Source organism: Diceros bicornis, chromosome 5 (genome assembly GCF_020826845.1).
Source record: "Diceros bicornis minor isolate mBicDic1 chromosome 5, mDicBic1.mat.cur, whole genome shotgun sequence".
Classification (NCBI taxonomy): domain Eukaryota; kingdom Metazoa; phylum Chordata; class Mammalia; order Perissodactyla; family Rhinocerotidae; genus Diceros; species Diceros bicornis.
In genome coordinates this window covers 28,083,470-28,108,498 of record NC_080744.1, presented here as the reverse complement: position 1 = coordinate 28,108,498, position 25,029 = coordinate 28,083,470, and the positions used below count along the sequence as shown (strand labels likewise).

Sequence of the window (25,029 nt, the reverse complement as noted above, 5' to 3'; positions counted from 1 at the left end):
TATTCTTCTGGTCTTTTGATGACTAGCTACTATAGTCTAAGTGGTATTTCTCAAACACATCAAGTGTACACAATCAGGTCTTTGCTCATACCATTTACTGGCTGACTTGATTCCTTTACCCAACTCCCTTGGCATGATTGATCAACTCAGTTCAGATATTTCTCCTCTGTGAAACATTCCCAAATCAAGCTATTACTTCCATTCCAAAAGCAGAGATTGATCTAACTGGAATTCTTATATACATATTAATAACATAAAAATATGAATGATTAGAATACTGGAATTCTAAGATGAAAATTTGTACTGATTTCTTATCAAATCCAATGTATGAGTATGTTCCATATACTTCCATAATAACGCATAATTTAAAAAGTAGCAAACCAAATAAACCGAATGTTTCTTTAACGGGCATAAAGACTAATGTTATCAGAATGCCAATGGGATACTAATATTTTTTGCATTTCATGCCATTCTCTGATAACGAATTCCTACATCATGTCTAAATCCACATTCAAAGCCATCCACAACCTAGCCCTATCCACATATCTTCCAATTTTCAACTTTATTTCTCATGACTCTCCAACAAATATTAATTCTGTTCGGAAGGCACACGAAGAAATCATAATGATTATTCCAACCTCCTTGCCTTTCAGAATCATTATCACCACCATCCCCAATCTTATTGTTTTGTTTTAGTTTGTTTGCTTAGTTCTAGTTTGTTATTAGTTTTGTTATTAGTTTGTTTGCTCAAAGGAGACTAAAAGATTTTTAAGGTTAGGGATCATTTTTTAGTTTTGCTGTAATCCCCTACAACGAAAAGCCAAAGTGACAAGATATAATAGGGAAATAATGAAGAGACCATGGAACCACTAATTAAGTCCCATTTCATCATTAGGCAAGTCCTTACTTTTATTTGGCATACAAGTTAAAACAAAAAGAAAACTGACTTGTTTCAAGAACAACCATTAGTCCAGAAAATATTAGCTATATCTCCATATGCCCTGACAATATACAAACCGATTCTTTGAAATCAAGAGAAATGTCATCCTATCTAGTCTACCTCTGACGATATGTGGGAAGATATTTTCTGTTTTGGCAAAAAAGGGGGACTTGGTATGAAAACATGTTTATTATTCATTACTACAAAAGGGAATATTCATTGCTACAAAGCAAAAAATAAAATGGTTCTTACTACATGTTTTACCAGAGGAGACAAAACAAAAACACCTTTAACATACCTGTCATAATAATCCCGTTGAAAGTCATAGTCCAAGTCAAAAGAGGAGCTGAAAAATAAATACCAAAGAGGATTAATTTGGAGCTGTTAACGTAAATTCACAACAGCAGATGGGAAAAACAAAAACACAAACCCATGCCAAACCAACCACAACAAATAGATCAACAGATTACCATGGAATAATCCCCAATCATCCAAACAATAGATCACTAAATTCCATCTTCGGCCACTGGACATGCAGTGGCCAAATTGCAAATTTAGGCAAAAGTTTGCTAAAATTTCAACACACAACATAACAGCTAAAATAAGAACACTGAAAAATACAACAGTAAACTAAACATTCTTAGGCCACCCTCCTTCCCTTTCTTACTCCCCACCTTCATTAGAAGATTTTAACTCCTCTTGAAGGATTTTAATTTATGCTATAAATACCAAACTACTCTTTAACAGTAAAAATCTCAGGGAATTATAATAATTCTCTGGGAAACAGGTGAAAAGGAGGTATACTAACACAAAATTAATAAAGCATTACTTTTACACAGCTAAAACACACTACAGTTAACCCTCCCCACATCCAGAAAACAGATAGAGAAGATGCCCACTGATGGACACAATGCAGTTATAAATAATAAAGTTCCGGACCTGAGTAGAGGGGACGGAGAAGGGTGTTCTGGTACTGACCCGTACATCTCCGCTGCAGATCGTTTCACACCTGCTTTTCCTCGGTTCACTTTTGGCTCTGCAGCCAGATTAATATCTGAAAAAACAAACCCCAGAATTTCAATGACAATTTGGGGGCGGGGGAGCGGTGGATCTCAAGCTATAGCTTTTAAAAGTGTACAGTCATATAAATCAACAAAGGTCTAATGATGTATCTCATCCTTCCTTACAGAAAAAAGGCACAAGACTCTTTATGACATTAGGCCTTAATCTCTCATTCCTTTGTCCTATGTTCTACACTAAAAAAGTGTTCATTATTCCTAACACATTAAGTTTGTCTTTGGTACCTTTCACCATCAGCTCCAACTTCAATGAAACTCTCACCATTCAGAGCACCCAATCCACTGACTCAGTTACTATCATAGGAGAAAAGTATCAATGACTAACAGTTGCCTTTTCAAGAATGATTCTGTGCATTTTAAATTAGCATAGGAAAATATATTAGGAATGAGTCAATGACCACAGAGATACAAAATATATGGCAATTCATGAATTAATGATTGAAGTATAGTACCCTCAAATTATCCCCAATTTTTGATTTGTAAGGGGACAAATTTTTGTTCCCCTTACAAATAGAATCAGCTATGAAGCTGCATAAAAAATGCTGAAGAAATGTTATGCAGACAGTGAATTTCTTATAAATAACATTTACATGCACGCACGCACACACACACACACACATCAAGAAAAGGAAAATAAAGGAGCAAAGGAAAACAAACTCCTAATTTCCAAAATCAACATAATTTTTATTTATTTATTTTTTTTTTGTGAGGAAGATCAGCCCTGAGCTAACATCCATGCTAATCCTCCTCTTTTTGCTGAGGAAGACCGGCTCTGAGCTAACATCTATTGCCAATCCTCCTCCTTTTTTTTTCCCCAAAGCCCCAGTAGATAGTTATATGTCATAGTTGCACATCCTTCTAGTTGCTGTACGTGGGACACGGCCTCAGCATGGCCGGAGAAGCGGTGTGTCGGTGCACGCCCGGGATCCGAACCCAGGCCGCCAGTAGCGGAGCGCACGCACTTAACCGCTAAGCCACGGGGCCGGCCCTCAACATAATTTTTAAAATGCCTATTCCAGAGTGGCCGGCTACTTACCCTGCCACCCAGGGCCTACCAAACTAAAGAGTTCATGTTGTCCCTCTTGTTCTAACAAAAGAACCCATATGCCAAAAACCAATTGCTAAAAGCTAGCTCTCCAAAACTCAGTTCATCAAATGATCAATTGAAACAGATTTTTAGTACACTATTTGCTAAATATCCTTTATGAATAATCTTCAGAATTCTTGGTTCACTGAACATTTCTAATTTTTACATCTAATGTTTACAACAACTTTCTTTTGACTCTGGAGTCATATACGCTTGTATAAAACTAAACATATAATTAAATTTTTTAAAAAGCAATTTTAAAATGTTAAGACAAAATGTAACAACTAAACTACGTATCAAGTTGATTATACAACCTTATAGAAGAACTATTTCATGTGATTCTATAGTACCAAGTCAGTATCCAGAATAAAATACATATTAATAAAAGAGAGGCTCAAGTCTAAAATTGCATTTAATAATCTTAATTTTGGTAAAAATACAGGTATGGTTATTTTGAAACTATGGCACAAAGCACACATAAAATGGTATGTTTTGTTTTCTTGAAAAATTACTGCCCCCTATTCTGCCCACTGAAACTAGCCAGAAGCAATTAAAATTCAATATAAACACTTCTAGTGTACAGACAGTGGTTTCTAAATAATTCCCATCAAAAGGAGCCAAGGCTCTGAGGAAAAAACTGGCAAATTCCAGGTTTAGGTCAAGCAATATACCAGATGACATGCAGTATTTTGTGGTGCCAGAAAACACAGAAGTAATGCAATATTACAAGAGTAAGGTCTCAAGGACACAGGAACACTCTTGATGGTGATCCACTGGCCAAAGACAAAGTATTTTGAGATCCAAAGAATGATATGCAATGGACTAAAACTAAACAAAAGCAATGATTATATTTAAAGGCTTCTACAGTATCAATTAATTACACCAAAATTTGAAAAAGATTTATCCTGCCTTTCAAATGTGAACAGTATTTCAGAAAAATCAATTAATGAGAGAAGCTGTTCATTTTAGAAAAATTAACACGTAACAAATGCAGAAAGAATTAGAAAACTAGTATTTCTTTTGCAACCCCTAACGAAATACCTAAGCAACAATCATCAGTGGATGATCACCGTAAGGCGAAAAATTAATGGGGAACTTTACCACAGATGGGTCAGGATGTAAAACCCGAACCCACAAATTATTCTTATCATTAAAAACAGCAAAACCATGTTAGGCCACCTGATGTGATACAACATGAAGTACATAACACTATCCATGATGTATTTTCACCAAAATAAAGACTCTGAATTGAATCAAGCCTCTAGATCTGCACAGTACAAGACAGTAAGCTGTTAGCCACAAGGGGCTATTGAGCATTTGAAATGTTTTTAGTCTGAATTCAGATGTGTTTTAAGTGAGGTATACACACTGGATTTCAAAGACTTCATGTGAAGAAATAATATAAAATACCTCAATCATATTTTTAGATGATCACATATTGAAATGACAATATTTGGGGTATACCGGGTTAAATAAAATATATTAAAATTAATTTCACCCATTTCTTGTTACTTCTTTTAATATAGCTATTCATAAATTTAAAATTACCTGTATGGCTCACATTACATTTCTATTGGACAGCACTGCTCTAGATCTACCAGTATTACACAAAATAGGGGTAGAAAAAAACAAATGACATCACAAGGAAGCAATCAGCACACAGTGTGGGAAATACTAAAGATTTCTTCAACAAACTAAATGTCATGAATTTTTAAAATGAGAAAGGAAGGGATGGGGAAACTCAGATTTAAAGACATCTAAGAGGCAACTAATCAAATGCATATGTGGACATGGATTGAATTGATTTGAATAAAGCTAAGTTACAAAAAAAAGTTTGATAATTACTATAAATTATATCATATAATTTACAATCATCAGTGTGGTTACATTTTGTTAAAAGCCCTTATTTGCTAGATATATGCTGAAGTCTTCAAAATACTCCTAAAATTAGGGGAAAAAACAGAAAAGAAACATAGATACAAACAAGATTAGTCAAATATTGATATCTGTTGAGCTAGGTGAGATGCATATAACACACAGGTTCATTACATTCTTCTCTCCACTTTTGTTAGAAAATTTTCCCCACAGTTAACAACTAACAAGGTGAATAAAAAACCTGATTTCATTTTAAACCTCTCACAAAACTCCCATTTTAGTTCATTTTTCCCACAGCCATTTTATAGATGTCCAAGTTTTATATATTCTGAGTTTTCCTGTACTTTGGGTGTAGGACAAATAGGTATGCGAAAATTTCTCATGTATTCTCAACTACAACTGCCCTACTCTACGTATCTTAAATGTCAAGCAAGTATTGATATGTATCTTAAATGTCAAGGTTCTCCAATCTCCAATATTTTTCCTTCCCAATCCATTGGGATTCGGACTTTAAAAATTAGCATTTGAGAAATGTTTATATATGAGATACAAATTACACAAAATTTTTATTCTAGAATGAAAGAGTTATAATGAAATAATCACTGAGGAACCTTAACCAAACGTCCAAAATAGTCTCAAAAGCTGTTGAGACTTTTCTACACAACGTGATTTGTTGTCAACATTTATTAAATGTTATAATCATTATGAAATGCTGAAGTTTTGGGGAGCTGTGTTATGGGGAAATACCAACATGAAACATTTAAAGATGGGCCGGCCCCGTGGCTTAGCGGTTAGGCACATGCGCTGTGCTGTTGGCGACCCGGGTTCAGATCCTGGGTGCGCACCGACGCACCGCTTCTCTGGCCATGCTGAGGCCGCGTCCCACATACACCAACTAGAAGGATGTGCAGCTATGACATACAACTATCTACTGGGGCTTTGGGGGAAAATAAATAAAATTAAGAAACTGAAAAAAAAAAAAAAAAAAAAAAAAAGAAACATTTAAAGGGAAAACAATCCACTCCAATCTAAAGAGAGGAATCCAGGGAGGAAATGAAGCATAAGTTGGACTTTAAATCTGTTGTACAGTACACATTTTAAGAAATCGAATAGGGGCTGGCCGGGCTGCGCAGCAGTTAAGTGTGCGTGCTCCGCTGCAGCAGCCCAGGGTTCGCAGGTTTGGATCCCGGGTGCGCACCGATGCACCACTTGTTAAAGCCATGCTGTGGCAGCATCCCATGTAAAGTAGAGAAAGATGGGCACGGATGTTAGCCCAGGGCCAATCCTCCTCAAGAAAAAAGGGGAGGATTGGCATCGGATGTTAGCTCAGGGCTAATGTTCCTCACAGAAAAGAAAAAAAAAAAAGAAAGAAATTGAATAAAAACTCCTGAAAACGCTGAAAACAAAATGAAAATTTAACTAAACCACTACAGGAATCTTTCAAAAACTAAAAAATCTCATTTAATTATGAATTGCAATAACCTTTACAAATCTAAAGTAAATAATTTGTTAATTTGGTAAATACAATATATTATCCACAACGGCACTAGCCATCCTACAGCACACGACACCTGTGTGCTTATTCTTTTTTATTCATAAAAAGCAAAAAGAAATTGACTTGTCTTACAAACCCTTCAGCTTCCCTACTATTCACACCCAAGAAAATATAAGCTATATCAAATTACTACAACTCTGACAGCAAATCCTAGAAATTGATAAGCAATCAGAAAACTGTTCAAGGAGATGAAATTCTACAATCACCAGGAACATACTCGTGCTCCAGAAGTCTTAATATAAAATGTTAATGAGAGCTTCTCAAGTTTAAAACATAAACTATTATGTTTTATTGTTTATGTTTATTGTTGTTATGTTTAATGTTGAGAACTATTATGTTCTCAACATTTGAAGACGCCAAATCACAAAGGAGACCCCTATTGGTGGAACATCTAAAACAACATAAGCAGAGTTTATGCTGCTAAAACAGATGTAACACGCTGGACTTATACTAAAAGCTTCTGATGAATCAGCTCAATTAATCCTCTCAATTTATCTAAATTCTCTTAACAACTCCAAAGTACTGTTATCTCAGGCAAGAATAGAGAATAAATTCACTGAGGTACTATTATCTCAATTTTAACAGATGGGAAAATTTAAGGTTCAGCCAAGCTACGTAGGGCTGCCCAACACACAGTGGTTAAGTCCCAAGGCAGAGCCAAGCAATCTGACTTCAGAGCCCGAGTGATTAAGCTATTCAGTACTACCATGTTTACAATCCACGGTTGGTCGAATCCTCGGATGTGGAATCCATGGATGCAGAAGGCCAACTAAGGGACTTGAGCATCCAAGGATTTTGGTATCTGCAGGAGGTCCCAGAACCAATCCCCTGTGGATACCAAGGGATGACTGCATTGTCTTCCCCCAGTCCACTGTGAACAGTAGGACACAGCCATCTAGGCAGCAACTGTACCTTATGAAATATCTTTCCTACCTCCCCTACCTTACTCAAAACTGCCAACTGAGGGTTATCCAGTCTCTACTACACAAAACGATATAATAAACAAAAAATCCTTATTTAGCCTATTATACCTATAAATCTAACATAATTTTATTAGGCTTAAGTCAGTCACAAATGTATTCAGAACACCTCACACAAATGTCAGCTTTATGGAAAGAGAGGGAGAGCAAGAGAAACATGAACAGAGAAAAACTCTCAGATCTGAATTACATAATCAACAAAAAAAATTAGTTCAACCCAAATCTTACCTAAAACCTGGCCAGCAATCATTCTGCCATCCTCTCCTGCCACAGCCGCACGGGCATTTCTCTCATTAACATATTGAACGAAGGCAAAGCCCTTATGAACAGAGCAACCCACGATTTTGCCATATTTCGAGAAGATCGCCTCCACATCAGATTTCTTGACCACAAGAGTATTGAGATTCCCAATGAATACACGGGAGTTCATGGAGCGAGGATCTGTCTTGTTGGTAACGTTGCTGGCCATTGTCTTTGATGATAAAGTTTCTCACACAGCCGAAAAACTGGAAGGAAAAAAAATGCATTCGTGTCAAAAGATGCTAAAAACAAAACATTCCTTGATAAAACTGTTTCTACTCTTATTCTGAACCACTGACTACCCAGAGTTATCAGTCAATTAAAGGGATCTCACAGCACCAAGTATATTACTATTCAGAGACTAGAGCCCCTGAATATATCCTTACAGAAATTCAACTTCTTCTTCTTTAGTCTATTCCAGTAGCACTAGACTGTTATCTCAAGGGGGAAAAATCCTCTTCACAGACTACTGGCAACACCATCTTTTTGGACATTATTAATTTCAAGTGACCCCTCTCTGTTTTAAAAGTCCTCAAGCAAATTAGAACTCCCTAAGCTCTCTACTACCATTTTCTCCTTATGTTTTTCACCTTCCCAGTCAAGGAATGAAACTTAATCATTCCTTGCCATCTATCAATAACTTCTTGCACATTGTTTTTACACTAAAATGAGTCTCATTCACCCAAAGATATATGAAACTCCAAATTCCGCCTACAAACCATTCTTTAGCTAGATGAATGTGGACAACTGACACTCTATCCTTCAAGTACAATTAACCTTATTACACAAAAGCAATAAACAGAACCAATTCATTCAGTCTGAAAATATTTATTTCCAGGGACTTCAATTGACTTATAATATGCCATAAATACCTTAAGTACCAATAGCATCTTTTTATAGAATGCAATGATTCTTCATTTTTTATGTGATAACCTACAAAATATAACTGGGATATTTAATAATACTCGATGGTGATGATGATAAAATTAGCAAGTAGAACACTGCATCAATCAAAAGACCAGGAGAACTAAGGAAGAGAACACAACTTTCCTCAGAATGTTTCAAAACAAAAAATACCTTTATGTTATGTTATAGAGGCTCAATCCTATTATCTTTACATTTAGATTCATGATATCATCACCTTAGGTCTTCTTTAAGTGAAAATGTTTTGACATTCTTTTAGCTTTTCTGTCAGTCTGCTGCCCCCTCCCACCCCAAACACCAAACTTCAACAGAATTTAAGATGAACCCATCTTAGATTTATACATTCTTAAGATTAATTTATTTCCCATTCACCCTTTGAAAGGTACTGAAGAACCTCAAATCAAAAGATACCTGTGTCTAGTATCTGTTATCTTTCCAATCCTCAAGAGAATCATGACAAATTAATTCTCATAGATTATGTAAAAGTGTCTTTTACATATATACGTATGTAACAACAGGCAGTATAACATCATTTATCCATGACCACTACCATTCTGACCCTTAAAACAACTAGACATTTCACAAGCAGTGCTGTAACAACTGCTTTTCCCTTCTCGTCTTTCTGAAATTCAAGAAACAGTCTGTCTTTATTTTGATTTCTAAATTATATCTTTATAAACAGTAGTTCTTAATCATTTGTTTTTTGACTAAGCAATGAAAATTTACCAAACAGCAGCCACTGAGGATCACCGACAGCCTTTCTAACTCTAAGTGTGAGTGCCAGAAAGCCTTAGAACACCAAGAGAAATTAAAACAGAAACCTACTAAAAGGCCTAACTGGTTTCAAATATTACTGCCGGCTATTAAGGTTTGCTATTATTATAAGTGGGGACATATGCCAGTTTTCAGCAAATAATCAATATACCAATAGGAAATACAGATAAAATCTCCCTGAATTTAATGAGAAGAAATTACCTGTGGGAGTAAAGAGGATGGTTCTACATGCCACCACCATACTGGCCATGAAGGGAAAACACTCAACAACAGACATTAAACTAACGTCCCCTTCAAGTATACTACTTTGAACCACAGAATAGAAATGGATTTAAACGACTATTTTCTCAATTTTCATTAAGGATGGTACATAGCTAGTGCCAATCTAGACGTACAGAAGAGAATTCACTACATACAAAGAATGCCTTAGGGTACCAGGGCTTAATTCTCTCAAGGGAACCCATATGAAAAGGCTGGTAGAGAAACATCCAGGTATACAAATGAAAAGGTGCTAACAATGGTTGTCATCTGAGTTTCAACATATAATTTTCTCATTTTCTTTGATTATGTGTGGTTTATGAGTTTGCTAAAAAAATCATGAATTGTTAACAGCAAAATAATATAATGACCTCCACTTCAAAAGCTTGGCTAAGGTCAATGGAATAGCTTTCAATGCCCTAAGTATGGGCATTCAATCAAGATTAAGTCAAGGATTTAATCAAGATATGAGCAAGTCAAGACAGCTGAACCCACAAAGATCCATTATCTCACCCCTAGCAACACATCCTCCAAAGGACCATTATCTCACCCCTAGCAACACATCCTCCAAAGGAATTAATAAAGAGTTACTACAAATTAACACATTTTTCATCAAACATTTATTGAGTACTGTATCTGCTAAGTATGAGGCACCACAGCTACTTCAGGGGGCAAATAGGAACAGACATGATCCTCAGTTTCCATTCTACTGGTACCGCTGCTTAAAATTTTACTCAAGAGGGAACAGATTTCCCAAAGCTTCAGAAATAACCAAATGATTTCAGGTCACACTTCACCCTACCTCTGATCATTAAGGTAGCTTACCAGTGAAACTTCTGTTAGGGTAAGAAAAACGGTCAATACCCTAGATGCAAAGAAACTACTGGAAAAGAACTGGGATTCCTGGAAGAAAGCAGCAACGGCGGAGCATAGTTTTTTAATCTTGCTGAATCTCTACATAAAAACAAGCCAAAAACCCATGAGCAGCATTTACAACAAATGGTGTCAAGATATCCCAACCAAAACTATAAAATGCAAGCTTGTAAGGGCAAGCCAACAGCCAACAAGTATGGTATCTATCACTGACTGTGAGAGAAGCAAAAAGCAGCAACAGAAAGTCTAAAAGATCTAGAAATTTAAGAATCCCAAAGTATCCAGCTGTTATTTACTAGAAATCAAAGGAAACTAATTTTAAGAATAGTTGACACATGGAGGGTTTTGCCTGCTCCAGTAGTGAGTACAAGGGAATGCAGTAAAAAAGTCTGAAAGTGCTAGAGCAGCTTAGTCTCTATAAAATCTCAAAACTCAGAAGCCCTATGTGCACCATTCCATTCTCAATCCCTTTCCTCCCCCCAAAAGCAACTACTACTCTAACTTTGTAGTAATCACTTTTCTTTTAAAATAATTCTATCAGCTAAATGTGTATTCCTACACGGTATAGTCTTACCTATTAAAATCAATGTGATGTGTCTTTAAGGCTCTTTTTAGGTAAGTTCCCCTTCCATCCCTTTAACTTAAAATGTATCTGTTGAAGAATCCAGGGCATTTGAATTGCAGTTTCCCAGTCTGGATTTTCCAGAATTTCATATTTTTAGTACAATTCCGCATTCTTCTGTCCTACGAATTCCCTGAAATTGGAAGCTGCGACCAAAGGGTTGATGAGATTCATGTATGACCCTTTTGAAAGACTACCTACATAGGAAGCATTGTCTTTTTGTGATGTTATTAATGTTTAAATTCTACCATATCTCTTTAGGTATTACAGTGTTTCAGGCTTATCTCAATATATTACTTAGAAAGAACTCATGAGAATAGTTTCTCAGTTTTTGCATTGTTACTAACAGTTTGCCTGTGCCCTTTATACTTCTAAGACAGTTTTGCTGGGTATAAAATCATTGGACCATATTGTCTTTCCTTAAATATGTTACTCCCCTTACTTCTGGACTGTCACAGGAATCAATATCAAGTGTAAACCTTGCTGGCAAAGTTCTATTTTTCTCAACTTCAGTAGTAGTTACAAGGATTTTTGCTTTTTAATAACTCATTAAGGTATTTTTTTTTTAAGACTAATAGAAATGGAATAGATCTAAATGAGTACATTTGAGGCTATCTCAAGGGTCATAAAGGTTTACACTTTGGGATAATCTACCCTTATAGGAACAGGTTAATTTCTCCTAGCTTTTTAACAACAAGTGCTAGGGAAGGAAGAAACAGGAGGGACTGCTCCGACCAGCTTAAAAATCAGATCCCAATGGTATAGTCTTAAATAAATAAGGGCCAAGCCCCAGTGGCCTAGCAGTTAAGTTCAGCACATTCTGCTTCAGCAGCTCAGGTTCAGTTCTCGGGCGTGGACTTATGCCATGCTGTGACAGCAGCCCACATACAAAACAGAGGAAGACTGACAACAGATGTTAGCTCAGGGCAAATCTTCCTCAGCAAAAAAAATAAAAAAGAAAAAAAATAAAGAAAAAGAAAGAAAGAAATCAGATTTCAAGTGTAAAACCAAGTCAAAGAAGGAATGGGTCAATTTTTGCTTTTCACCTTATTCAGATCTATAGCATTCGGTTATATTCTACAGGCATTTTTGTAAAACAGATTTTTAACAACTCAGTATTCTAATTACCAGCAATGTAAGTCTTTAGAAAATTTACAGATCATGTTAAATGATGTGGGAACTATGATAAAATGTTTAAGTCAAAAAGCAGTACATACAATTGTATAATACATAACACAAGGCATATATAAACAATCCACATAAAAATTATGTGCTTAGAAATATTTTAAGAATGTTGTTCTGTGGGTACTCTGCCTTTGGTTAATCTTTATTATCACTTTCATAGCTCTCCTGTATTGTCCAAATTTTCTACAACAAACAAGAAAGTTTTTTTTTTTGGCAGGAAAAAGTCATTTTTAAAAATCAAGCACCTAATTCCTTAATCAGGAAATGCATTTGAGAAAAATAAAAGGTCAGTCACATCAGTAATAACAATCTAGGTCTTAAAACATTTGTTTTATAAAACCATTCAAACGTTTTGAGAACGTCAAATGTACTAATACACGTACTAGTAGTCTAATGGTGTTAAACAACGAAGTGATGTTAATCTACATGAACTAGTATTTACTTTAATTATCTATTCTAGTATCTTAATGGAGAATAATGTCCAGCTCATGGACTACAGTTTATAAATTCCAACTTATTCCACTTTTTGAAATCAAAGTTTCTGGCACATCTTAAACACTCCATAATTCCTCAAAGACTAAAGTAGCCTAGTCATATCTTCTAAAAGTTTTCTCAACAAAATCATTTTTAACTCAAATTCATTCTTTCTTAAACTCAACATTGAATACTACAGAAGATCTAAGTAAATAAAAGTACATAGAATAAAAAAAACACAGAATCAGTTTCTTCCCTAAAATTGGTTTCAAACAGTAAAACCAACAGGGAAAAGATTTCTAAAAGGGATTATGTTCCCTGGTTACTCTGTATCCTGTTTATTAATTCACTAGTAGAGATCAAGTGGATCTGGTTTCCAGAAAAGCAGAATTCCAGCACAGTACAGACAACAGAAAAAAGATGTTGTTTTCCTAGAGGTTATTGGGTGGTAGTACTCAAATCTCTAGCCCATGGATGTATGCGCATGTATATGTTTCCATGTTTTTTTAATCCCAGGTTCTTACTCCCATGATTTTTATCATCAAAGGATCACTAAGCCTTGTCTTTACCCTGGTGAGAAAAAGTCAAAACCAGGAATATTGAGTTACTTTTACTGCCTTATTACACCAAAGGATCTGTGTCTGATCTTATGCTGTACGTTGAAGCATAAGATGATACAAAAAAAGCAACAAGAGATTTTAGCGGCACTGTGAAGGACAAGAAATGGTTAAGATTTGTAGACACAGAAATGTGTTTCTTAAAAAAAAAAAAAAAAAAAGAAATGTGTTTCTATTCCCACTTCTACCATCCCAGTCACATCCTAGCACCAAAATAAATAAATAAATAAAATCTACATCTGGCTGGTATGCAAGCAAACATGTCAATTTTATTTCCAACTGTTCATTCTCAAGTTTGAGCTGGTATCATGACTCTGCTCTCTTAAGAGAGGCAAACCTAGCTTGTATTGTCAACATGGGTAAAAATTCGGGTAATGTTTTTAACAACTACTCCATTTCTCTTAAGTTCACATATCTCAAGTAAATTCTGCTGGGAAGAGGTATAACAAGGTGAGAAAGGCAGATTGCACTATCTGATGATTACGAGATCCAGAAACATAGGTTATGAAGGTCCTGGAATTTTGCTGTGCTAAAATCAATTTATAACTGGAATCAATCCTTCAGCCCCCTTGCCTTTATGTCTTGGGCACTAGAACTGCACCTTTAGTGGAAAGGGATCGGGAGGCTGGAAGATAAATACTTGACAAAACAATGCCACGCATTCAGACTGTGTTCAGTATCTTACCTAGGCATGTTTACTTAAGAAAGAAGATAAAAAACCTCCCAAAAATACAGCAGAAAATAAGTAAACAAGCCACAAGATGTTTCTACTGATCATTTCAGCCAGTCCTATACCTGTTCACCCTATTTACATAGGCTACTCACATTATACTCACTCATATCACATTATCCATTGGTCCAGAAAAAATAAATCAAAAATGGCATCAGTATGGCTTATTAGATGTCAAATCATACTAACTAGAGAACAAAGGAAATAAACTACCTCAGATTAGGAATTCAGAAACCTGCCTTGGAATTTTCTTTATTACTATCCCTTAAAACCTAAACTAGCCCCTACGTTCAATTCAAATTAGATCCAACTGCCATATGCCTAATATGCTATTTCCTAACTTTCTTTGAAGAATTTTAAAGATGAAGTGTCACTAGATGGCAGCAATGAGTTAGCACATTTTTAAAAAGATGACTAAATCTTCTTGAGTCCCAAGATTTTCTATTTCACACTGTCTTTCACAATTTCTTGTCAACGGTTTCTCAGTATCTTTTGGATACTGAGATTTCTCTGCCTATTTGGAGCATCATCTGGCCTAAGCTATTTTCCTTTAACAAACTTAAGCTCCTGTTCTGCCCTTTTAGGTACCCTTTCCCACACTACTTGCATATTACTCTATCTGGTCCCCCTTCTTTGTTATGTTCCTCTTATGTAATTTTATTGCATTCATCAACTATTTCCTTCTGGCCTCTTCACAGGCCAACAATGAACCGCCCTTGTGTCTACAGAAAGAACAATGTACTTTAATTTGTTCCATCCCCAAAACTTATTCTTCATCAACATATAGACAATCTCAAAGTAAAGACTATCAAGTAAAGACGATTAGCACAAGAAAATAACATGTGGAGGTATTTTTACGACATTTTCAGGCCGTGAAAATACAAAGTTGGCCATTTTAGATAAATTATGCTAATTGCTATGTCTAAGAATTAAAACTAAGAGAATACTCAAGATATTACAAATAAAAGGGGGAAATAGATAATTCAGTAAATGTACCACGTAGCCATCTAAAAACAAAAACTGAGGACCAATCTTACTCTGTATACCAAAATAAATTATAGATAGATCAAAATTTTAATGTAAAGAACTACATATGCAATTGTGAAAACCTAAATAAGACAAGCAGCCAGCCCTGATGGCCTACTGGTTAAGATTTGGTGCTGTGGCCCGTGTTTGTTTCCTCGTCAAGGAACCAGAGCACCCATCTGTTGGTTGTCACCATAGCAGCTGTGTGCTGCTGTGATGCTGAAAACTATGCCACCAGTATTTTAAATACCAGCAGGGTCGCCAGGACAGGATTCAGCGGACCTTCCAAACTAAGAAAGACTAGGAAGAAGGACCTAGCCACCCATCTCCAAAAAAAATTGACCAGGGCCGGCCCCGTGGCTTGGCGGTTAAGTGCACGTGCTCCGCTCCTGGTGGCTCGGGTTCGGATCCCGGGCGCGCACCGACGCACCGCTTCTCCAGCCGTGCTGAGGCCGCATCCCACATACAGCAACTAGAAGGATGTGCAACTATGACACACAACTATCTACTGGGGCTTTGGGGGGGAATAAATAAATAAATAAAATTATAAAAAAAAAAAAAATTGACCATCAAAATCCTATGAATAGGGCCGGCCCCGTGGCTTAGCGGTTAAGTGCACGTGCTCCGCTGCTGGCGGCCCGGAGTTCAGATTCTGGGCGTGCACCGACGCAAGCTTCTCTGGCCATGCTGAGGCCGCGTCCCATGTACAGCAACTAGAAGGATGTGCAGCTATGACATACAACTATCTACTGGGGCTTTGGGGTAAAAAAATAAATAAATAAAATTATTAAAAAAAAAAAAATCCTATGAATAGCAGCAGAGCATTACCTGATACAGCACCAGAAAATGAGAGCATGGCACAGACAGACTGGGCAGGCTTTCACTCCGCTGGATAAAGGGTCACTAGGAAGTGGAATCAACTCGATGGTACTAATGACAACAAAAGACAAAACTCAACAGTCCCCAAAAGAAGTATGAATAAGAAAAAAAAAAAAAGGGCAGGAAATCAAAAACAAATCATAAATTTGAAAAACTGTTTTAAGAAAAACACTGAAATTTAAAAAATTTAAAGATACCACTTTTTTAGACTTAATTTGGTGAAGACTAATTACAGCAACATAATAATTGATTCAGACAACTGCCAATGTATGCTAAAAGCACAGGATGAAAGCTGGGTGGGAAACAGGATTTATGTGACCTCAAAGTATTACCCAAGAGATTACTCACTGATTATAAAGGGGAAAATGTACCTTTACAATGGAGACATGGAGGTCACCACAAACCAAGTGATCTGACATTATATGCCTCCTGATGCGACAAAATAAGAAACATACATCATCTATGCGATAATCTTGGTAAAAATATCTGACTTCAATCTATACATAGAGAAACAATCAGACAATTTCAAGTTTGTGGGGATATCACACAACACAACTGGTTGGGAGTCCTCAAAAAAATGTAGGGGGTCTTTTCTAGACTAAGAAAGCAAAAGTAGGGTTTTCTAGACTAAGAAAGCAATGTGTGAACCTTGATTGGACACTGGATTGGGTAAGAGACATTTTTTGTGACTAGAAAATTTTAATACAGACTGTATACGATATAAAATTGAATTAATCTTAATTTTCATAATTATTTTGATGCTATAAATTATCTTTATTCTTGGGAGATACAGCCACGTTGAAGTTCCTAAGTTAAGTACCATGCCTATAATTTTAAAATCATTCAGGAGGGGAAAAAAAGCACATAGAGCAAACATGGCAATCTAGATAGCTGCCACCAGAAAAAGAACATGGAGCCTGAAACATGGATGCCGTATTTTCCATATGTACATATTACCTGTTCAAAAGCTTTAAGATCCTATTACAGCAAATGGAAAAAATGATACATACCAGGTCACACACTTCAGCAAGTTCCCAGAAAATAGCAAAACTATATTTTTTTTCTGTCAGATTTGCTACTATAAGAATAATCATCCAATGGGGTGGAGGAGGGAACTGGCACCACTGCTATAACTAAGTAATCCAATATAAGTTTCTGTAGGTTCATTTGAAAATTCCTAATTAAAGATAAACGCTAAGCAATGGGTAGGTCCATATTTGTATTAAGCAACTGATGATGTTAAATAAATTTCAGATCATCCTATGTTTGGAATTGAAAAAGAGAAACTTTGACCATTCATAATTTTTTAAATCTCTGTGACAAAAAATAGTAGACAGCCACTTACCAAAAACATGTAGAAAACTAAATGGAAAATGTTTATAACACAGAGGCTCTGAAACAATATATGGTAATGATTACATATTGGTAAAAACTTATTATAAATATATAAAATATATACTATAAAAATATAAAAAACATATATAGATGTATAGGTACATCTATAGCTATGAGACAGAAAAATAGACCAAAACATCAATTTTTTTCTTTTGTGAGGAAGATCAGCCCTGAGCTAACGTCCATGCCAAACCTGCTCCTGTTTGCATGAGCTAACATCCATGCCTATCTTCCTCCACTTTATGTGGGACGCCGCCACAGCATGACAAGCTGTGCGTCGATGCGCACCTGGGATCAGAACCCAAGCTGCCAGCAGCAGAGCACGCACACTTAACTGCTACGCCACGGGGCCGGCCCCAAAATATTAATAGTGGTTCTATCTTTGAGTGCTGATGCTGTTAAGTAAATATTTTCTTTATCTGCGTGTTTCCTTTAAGTTATCTTTAATAAGCATTTTTACAATAAAAATGACTGTTCCTGTTAAAGTATAAATGGATAAACGTAATGCAACAGAAAAATTAAAAATGAAGGTCTTTAAGAAATTTTCCCTGAATCTCAATGACTAAAAACTAAATCATGTAGTTCAATACCCCCAAAATTCTTCAGAGGATGTTAAATTCCCTTATAACATACTTAGCTAACTCACCAATGATCAAGCCTCTTGAACGGCCACCAAAGTCAAGGAATTCACAACCTGAAGACATTCATTTCTAAAACTTAATTGGCTCTTAACTAATTTCTTGCCTTAGCTCTTCTCTTTAAGGTCCATTCATTAGCAATCAAATTGTTTTTTCTTTGACTTAAAACATCATATTCAAATTGTTCCCTATCCTGACATCTATAAAAATAAGAAATACAGGGCCGGCCCTGTGGCTTGGTGGTTAAGTGCACGCGCCGCAATGCTGGTGGCCCGGGTTCGGATCCCGGGTGCGCATCGAGGCACCACTTCTCCGTCCATCCTGAGGCCGAGTCCCACATACAGCAACTAGAAGGATGTGCGGCTATGACATACAACTATCTACTGGGGCTTTGGGGGGAAAAAATAAAATAAATAAAATGTTTAAAAAAAAAAATAAGAAATACATGTATTATAACAAATACAACTTAACCTGTCAATGTCCCTTTGAACAGAGTAGTCCAATTTGGTTGCTCTTACAATAGTGGAACTCTGGATGCTAGCCAAATGCTATTATTTCTGCTAGCTTTGGCACTGTAAACACATGCAGAATTCACTGTTAAGTACAATCCCTAATTCTTACTTATTAATACAATGCTAACTTCCCGTATTCGGACAACTATTTTGTTGGGTTTCTTTAACATTAAGTGTAGGGCTTTACATTTCATTTACTGTTTCATCCTCTTATATTTACCTCATAGTCCCTGGTTCCAGCTTGAAGAAAATTTCAGACTAATTTTGTTGTGTGAAGTATTAACAATCTCTCCCAATTATATACCCTTCACTGATTTGTTCAACAGACACTAAGGAGTCTCACCCAAGCCATTTAAAAAAGTTTAATAAGATTAATACAATTTTCCTTGAATAGCAAAAGTTGTTTTCATGTTATATATTAGTTTTGGAACAATGATAATTAGTAAAGTCAATCTCAACTGAGAAACTCTTCTGCATATTTTCTGTACACTGAAAAGCTCTAGCCTGGTTTAGTTTTGAGCAGGACCTGGGTTAATAACTTAAAAAACTGTAAATCAAAGTTTAGGTAAAGCCTATCTCAAAAAAAAGAAAAACAAACAAACTGAAAAGGTAGATACAAAAGTGCCTGTCCCCACAACAGTGACTAAGCTTCAGATTAGAATAAAACATAAAAATACAAAACATCCCCCAACTAAAACATAACACAAATAAAAAAAATGATGCATGTCTGCAATAGATATTTATCCACAATAATTCAAGTCCTTAATACTGTATATAAAAATTTATGAAAATAATACATAAATACATCCTAAAGGCTGAGAACTCGGAGGCTTTGGGGTCAGACAGATCTGTTTTAACTTCAAGCTCAATCACTTACAAATGGTGTACACTTCCCTTCCTGAAGCCAGTCCCCTCAAAAACCAGATTCAACTGTAAAATGAGTACCACTGATAGTATCTGTCTCATTAGGAAAGGTCTGAGATGTAAATGAAGGTACAGAAAACACTGAACATGGTGCCAGGCACATAGCAAGTGTTGCTGTTGCAGCTGCTGCTACTACTACTTCATTTACTATTATTGGTACATACCAGCAGAAAAATAGGCCAAGGACACAAACAGGTGATTAACAAATAATAATAAAGGTCTATGGAGGGCCGGCCCCGTGGCTTAGCGGTTGGGTGCGCGCGCTCCGCTGCTGGCGGCCCGGGTTCGGATCCCGGGCGAGCACCGACACACCGCTTCTCCGGCCATGATACAGCAACTCGAATGGATGTGCAACTACGACATACAACTATCTACTGGGGCTTTGGGGGAAAAATAAATAAATAAAATCTTTAAAAAAAAAAAAAAAAGGTCTATGGAGATTTTAAAAAATTCAACATCACTATAAAGGAAATATAAATTAAACCAAAAACCATACTTCACCTACCAAACAACCAAAAACATTTTAAATTGAAATGGTCGTTTTCATACATTATTTCTGGCAGGATGAACAGTATCATATTTTCAGAGGACAAACGGACTATTTTATCAAAAGCCTTAAAACTGTGCATATTCTTTGACTCAATAATCTCACTTTTGAGACCTTGTCTGAAGGAAACAAGGATGTGGACATATTAACAGCGACACATTAGAAAACAAGTGCACAGGGCCAGCCCCGTGGCTTAGTGGTTAAGTGTGCGCGCTCCGCTACTGGCGGCCCGGGGTTCGGATCCCGGGCGCACACCGAAGCACCGCTTCTCTGGCCACGCTGAGGCCGCGTCTCACATACAGCAACTAGAAGGATGTGCAGCTATGACATACAACTATCTACTGGGGCTTTGGGGGGAAAAATAAATAAAGTTTATAAAAAAAAAAAAGAAAACAAGTGCACATATTAACAGCGACACATTAGAAAAACAAGTGCATAACAATCTGAGACAGGCTAGATGCATTTCAGTATATCAACCCAACTGAACACAAGCAACAATAACTTTAAAATGACAATGTATTGACATTGAGATGTTCAAGATGTTATGGAGCATATGCAATATACAAGTCATCTAGAAGACTGTACACTAAAGCCTTAGACATCTCAGGACTGGTAGGGTTGTAAGGTTTTTAACTATTCTTTTTTCCTAGTTTTTCTTTAATAACATATTACTTTTATAATTTTTTCACTCTGCAAAGATAGCTTAATGCTACCATGGAATATAATGATCATGATATACAGCTTGGCCTACAGTCAGCAAAGCTTTTCTATAAACCCCTAAACAGAAGTTGGAAAAGCTGAGCACTTCTCTTTCTCAAGAACAATTCAGAACAATATAAAATCAAGGAAATGGGCATCTCTAAAGCACCAAAATTTTCACGGGATATTGTGTCCCATAATTTGCAGTCTTCTCATTCACTGGTAGTCCAACACATACAGGTATTTCTCTCTATATTCTCAACCTTCATAATCAACTGTGACATTATTAAATGCTAGTTGTCTGTTTCTATGAGGGTTACATCAGACTTAAGGAAAAGAAAAAAGCAGCATTTTAGAACCCATCATTTTATTAACTAGAGCAGCTTCTACGTCGTAAAACTCCCTATCAACAAACATTTATTTTCTCCGAGAATATTTTAAGCCATTTGGAAAAAAGGTACTCGAAATCTACAAGTATCAAATAATCATTAAGAATATGTAAAAGAATACTTTTCACAGAAGAATTAAGATCAACATTTCAAAATTACTGCAGTAAGGTAAATAAATCTTGATTGGGAACTAAAATAACCAGACATGCAATACACAAAAATAATGAAAAAACAAAAAATACAGAAAGGATTTATTTCTAATATTCTAAAACCTACGTGAATACGAGCAATAAAATGATTAGTACATAAACCCCCGGTTAGAAGAGACTCTACGAGCCGGCCCTGTGGCTTAGCGGTTGGGTGTGGACGCTCAGCTACTGGCGGCCCGGGTTCGCATTCCGGGCACGCACAGACGCGCCGCTTCTCCGGCCACGCTGACGCTGCGCTCCCACATACAGCAACTAGAAGGATGTGCAACTATGACATACAGCTATCTACTGGGGCTTATGGAGGAAAAAGAGGAGGAGGACTGGCAATAGATGTTAGCTCAGAGCTGGTCTTCCTCAGCAAAAAGTTCAGAAGGATTAGCATGGATGTTAGCTCAGGGCTGATCTTCCTCACAAAAAAAAAAAAAAGAGAGAGAGAGAAGAGACTCTATACTTAGATTTATGCTTCAGAATTTAGGTGTCTTTGGGCCAGCCCTGGTGGCCTAGCAGTTAAGTTTGGCGCACTCTGCTTCGGCAGCCCAAGTTCAGTTCCTGGGCACGGACCTACACCACTCCTCGGTGGCCATGCTGTGGCGGCGAGCCACATACAAAACAGAGGAAGACTGGCAACAGATGTTAGGTCATGGTGAATCTTCCTCAGGAAAAAAAAAGAAAAAAAAAAAGAATTTAGGGATCTTTGTCTTAAATCAGCAATTTCCTTTCAATGGTTCAGCAAAAAAACACTGAAAAAGCAAACACGGCAATCTAGTTGGAAAGTACATAAGAATTCATCACACTGTTTTCTATGTTTGAATATTTTCTTTAAAAAGTTGGGGAAAAGGAAAAAGGTCATATACCTATTATAGTCACAGATCTACCCTGATCTGCAAAATTATGTGTTTTAAATGTGAATCTTCTCAGCTATCATTTATCACCAAGAAATAATTATAGATTGTTCACCTCATATCAGATATATGACCTGCCTAAGAAGTCAGATAATTCAAAATACACATATTTAGGATGGCAAGTATTTCTGATTACTAGCTTAAGTGGCAGCACCATTTATCCAGCCTGCCTGTTTGAAATTACATGATTCTATCTACAATTTGGGGAGAGTCATTAGTTCGAATTTTGCACATAAAATGGTCATTTTTTACATTGTACTATTTCAAATTTATATAATATGTGGCTACACTGCGATTCTCAACTTCTCCCCAAACATCAACAACACTCTTGCCAGAAAGTCCACCAAAAATTTCTAGTTCCCAAGCAAGCAATAAAAAGCAGTGAAAGTAGCCCACACCAATGCTTCTGTTTAATGTGCCTCTGATAGTTCTATAATAGGGTGTGAAATTCTGTATTTCTATTAAACTTCTAGATGCTGCTGCTGCTGCTGAATATATTCAGACCATATTCTGAATAGCAAGGGTCAACAATATTTATTCACAAGACTTGATTTCCTTATTATCTTGCAGAAAGCTTCAATTTTATCAGTGAACTCAAACTGAGCACTGAATGCCAACAAAGTATACTTTAAGTCTACCACTGTCCCTTGGAGACACGTGTTTGGAAAATCAGGATTTTTCAAGTTTTACAAAGGTAATACTGTGCTTTTTGGCTATATAACATCCCAGTGAGATCTGGGGAATCACCTAGCTATCAAATCAAATAATATTAATATTTCTGCAGTAATAAATATGCATAGTCACTAAGGGTAACACATAGACTATAATCTCATGTCAACTGAGATTAGGTTTTGTCACCAAATGAGTTTGTCAAACTAATGAAAAATTCTATTGTCACATTTATAAACTTCTGAATTGTGAGGTCCGGCCCCGTGGCTTAGCGGTTAAGTTCGCACGCTCCGCTGCTGGCGGCCCGGGTTCGAATCCCGGGCACGCACCAATGCACCGCTTCTCTGGCCATGCTGAGGCTGCGTCCCACATACAGCAACTAGAAGGATGTGCAGCTATGACATACAACTATCTACTGGGGCTTTGGGGGGAAGAAAAATAAATAAATAAAATCTTAAACTCCTGAATTGTGAATAAAAGATTTTGGACCACTACCACAAAATAATTTTTTATAAAAATTTTTAATAAATCTGACAAAGTTACTACAACATTCTCCATCACCCAGACCTAAGCAGCTAAAACATAGGATTATACCTAAATTTGAGAATTTGACAGTAAAATACTATAAAATATAGTGGAATCCCATCTTTTGTTATCCTGAACCCAATTTTATCACCAATATAAGGATAACCATGCCAAGATTCTCTCTCAAAATATTTTTTAAACTTATTTCTAACAAACAGAACTTTTCATATTCCAGAAAGAACTAAGCAAAGAACAATCATCCAGGTGCTGGCCCGGTGGTGTAGCAGTTAAGTTCGTGGGCTCTGCTTTGGCAGTCCGGGGTTCACAGGTTCAGATCCCAAGCGTGGACCTATGCACCGCTCATCAAGCCATACTGTGGTGGCATCCCACATGCAAAACAGAGGAAGATGGGCACAGATGTCAGCTCAGGGCTGATCTTCCTCACCAAAAAAAAAAAAAAAAAAAAAAAAAAAATCATCCATGTTACCACTCCCATAGAAATCTAACACAACTGGGGAATGCCTGCTCAGTTCTCAGAGGAGTATTTCAGGGTCTTAAAATATATTTAACTTCTTAAATGTTTTTTGTGCAATAATGACTGTGGTTATTTAAGTCCTTATCTTTTAAAAGTACATATTGAAATGTCTATAGATGAAATATATCAAGGATTTACTTCAAAATAACATGACGGTGAGAGGGGTGGATGCAGGTACAGATGAAACAAGATTACCCAAGGATTGTTAAAACTAGACAAGTTTGTGGACACTAATCATACTGTTTTCTCTTTTGTGTATGTTTGAAAATTTTTCACAAGAAAATTAAGATAACGCCAAATATATGCATACACGTATCTGAGAATAAAAATGACATGCGAATCTCAAACTATGCACAGAAATATAGTCAATATGGTAGCAATTTTTCACTCAGCAAATCTACAACTCTACTCATCAATTTATATACTTATCAAACACTATGGACACTGAATTTCAGGGTCAAACCCTAAAATATAAGCAAAAGATTCAAGTAAATCACTGAACTGGAAATCATTAGCAGTCTCTTACACTGCCAGTAAGCAGATAAACTGTCAAACTTTTTGGAGGACAACCTAGATTGAAAAGTTTTTAAAACATGTATGCTCTTGAATGACTGTACTTCTTGGGCTTAATTCTAAGAAAATAATTAAGAATATTTATAAAATTTTAGTTATAAGACTGCGCAACTGTTTATAAAACTTGTTTCTAAGAGGGGAAAAACCCTAAGCGTTCAACAATAGAATACTGATTACGTAAAATACTGTACAAGTATGCAATGTAATACTATAAGCTATTAACTTTTTTAGGAGCTCTGTATCTACTAACACCTTATGTTAATTTTATGTTCATGTTAGGTAAAAAAACAAAAATAAAAAACCACTATGACCTAAATGTATGTGCTGTACGTAC

General features: G+C 36.3%; 1 protein-coding gene across 9 annotated transcripts in view; it reads right to left on the bottom strand.

The window, feature by feature from the left end:
* The window catches only part of HNRNPC (heterogeneous nuclear ribonucleoprotein C), a 55,541-nt gene that overhangs the window by 17,948 nt on the left and 12,564 nt on the right, over positions 1–25,029 (bottom strand). For 7 of the 9 annotated variants that reach the window (XM_058541029.1, XM_058541023.1, XM_058541022.1 and 4 more), the window contains 3 exons: positions 7,745–8,022; positions 1,880–1,994; positions 1,239–1,286 (listed from right to left, as the gene is read on the bottom strand). In XM_058541029.1, the coding sequence (XP_058397012.1) occupies positions 1,239–1,286; positions 1,880–1,994; positions 7,745–7,985 (404 nt within the window). In that variant the 5' untranslated portion in view covers positions 7,986–8,022. The remainder of the gene's footprint in view (positions 1–1,238; positions 1,287–1,879; positions 1,995–7,744; positions 8,023–25,029) is intronic. The other 2 variants (XM_058541031.1, XM_058541030.1) reach the window with 1 other exon arrangement.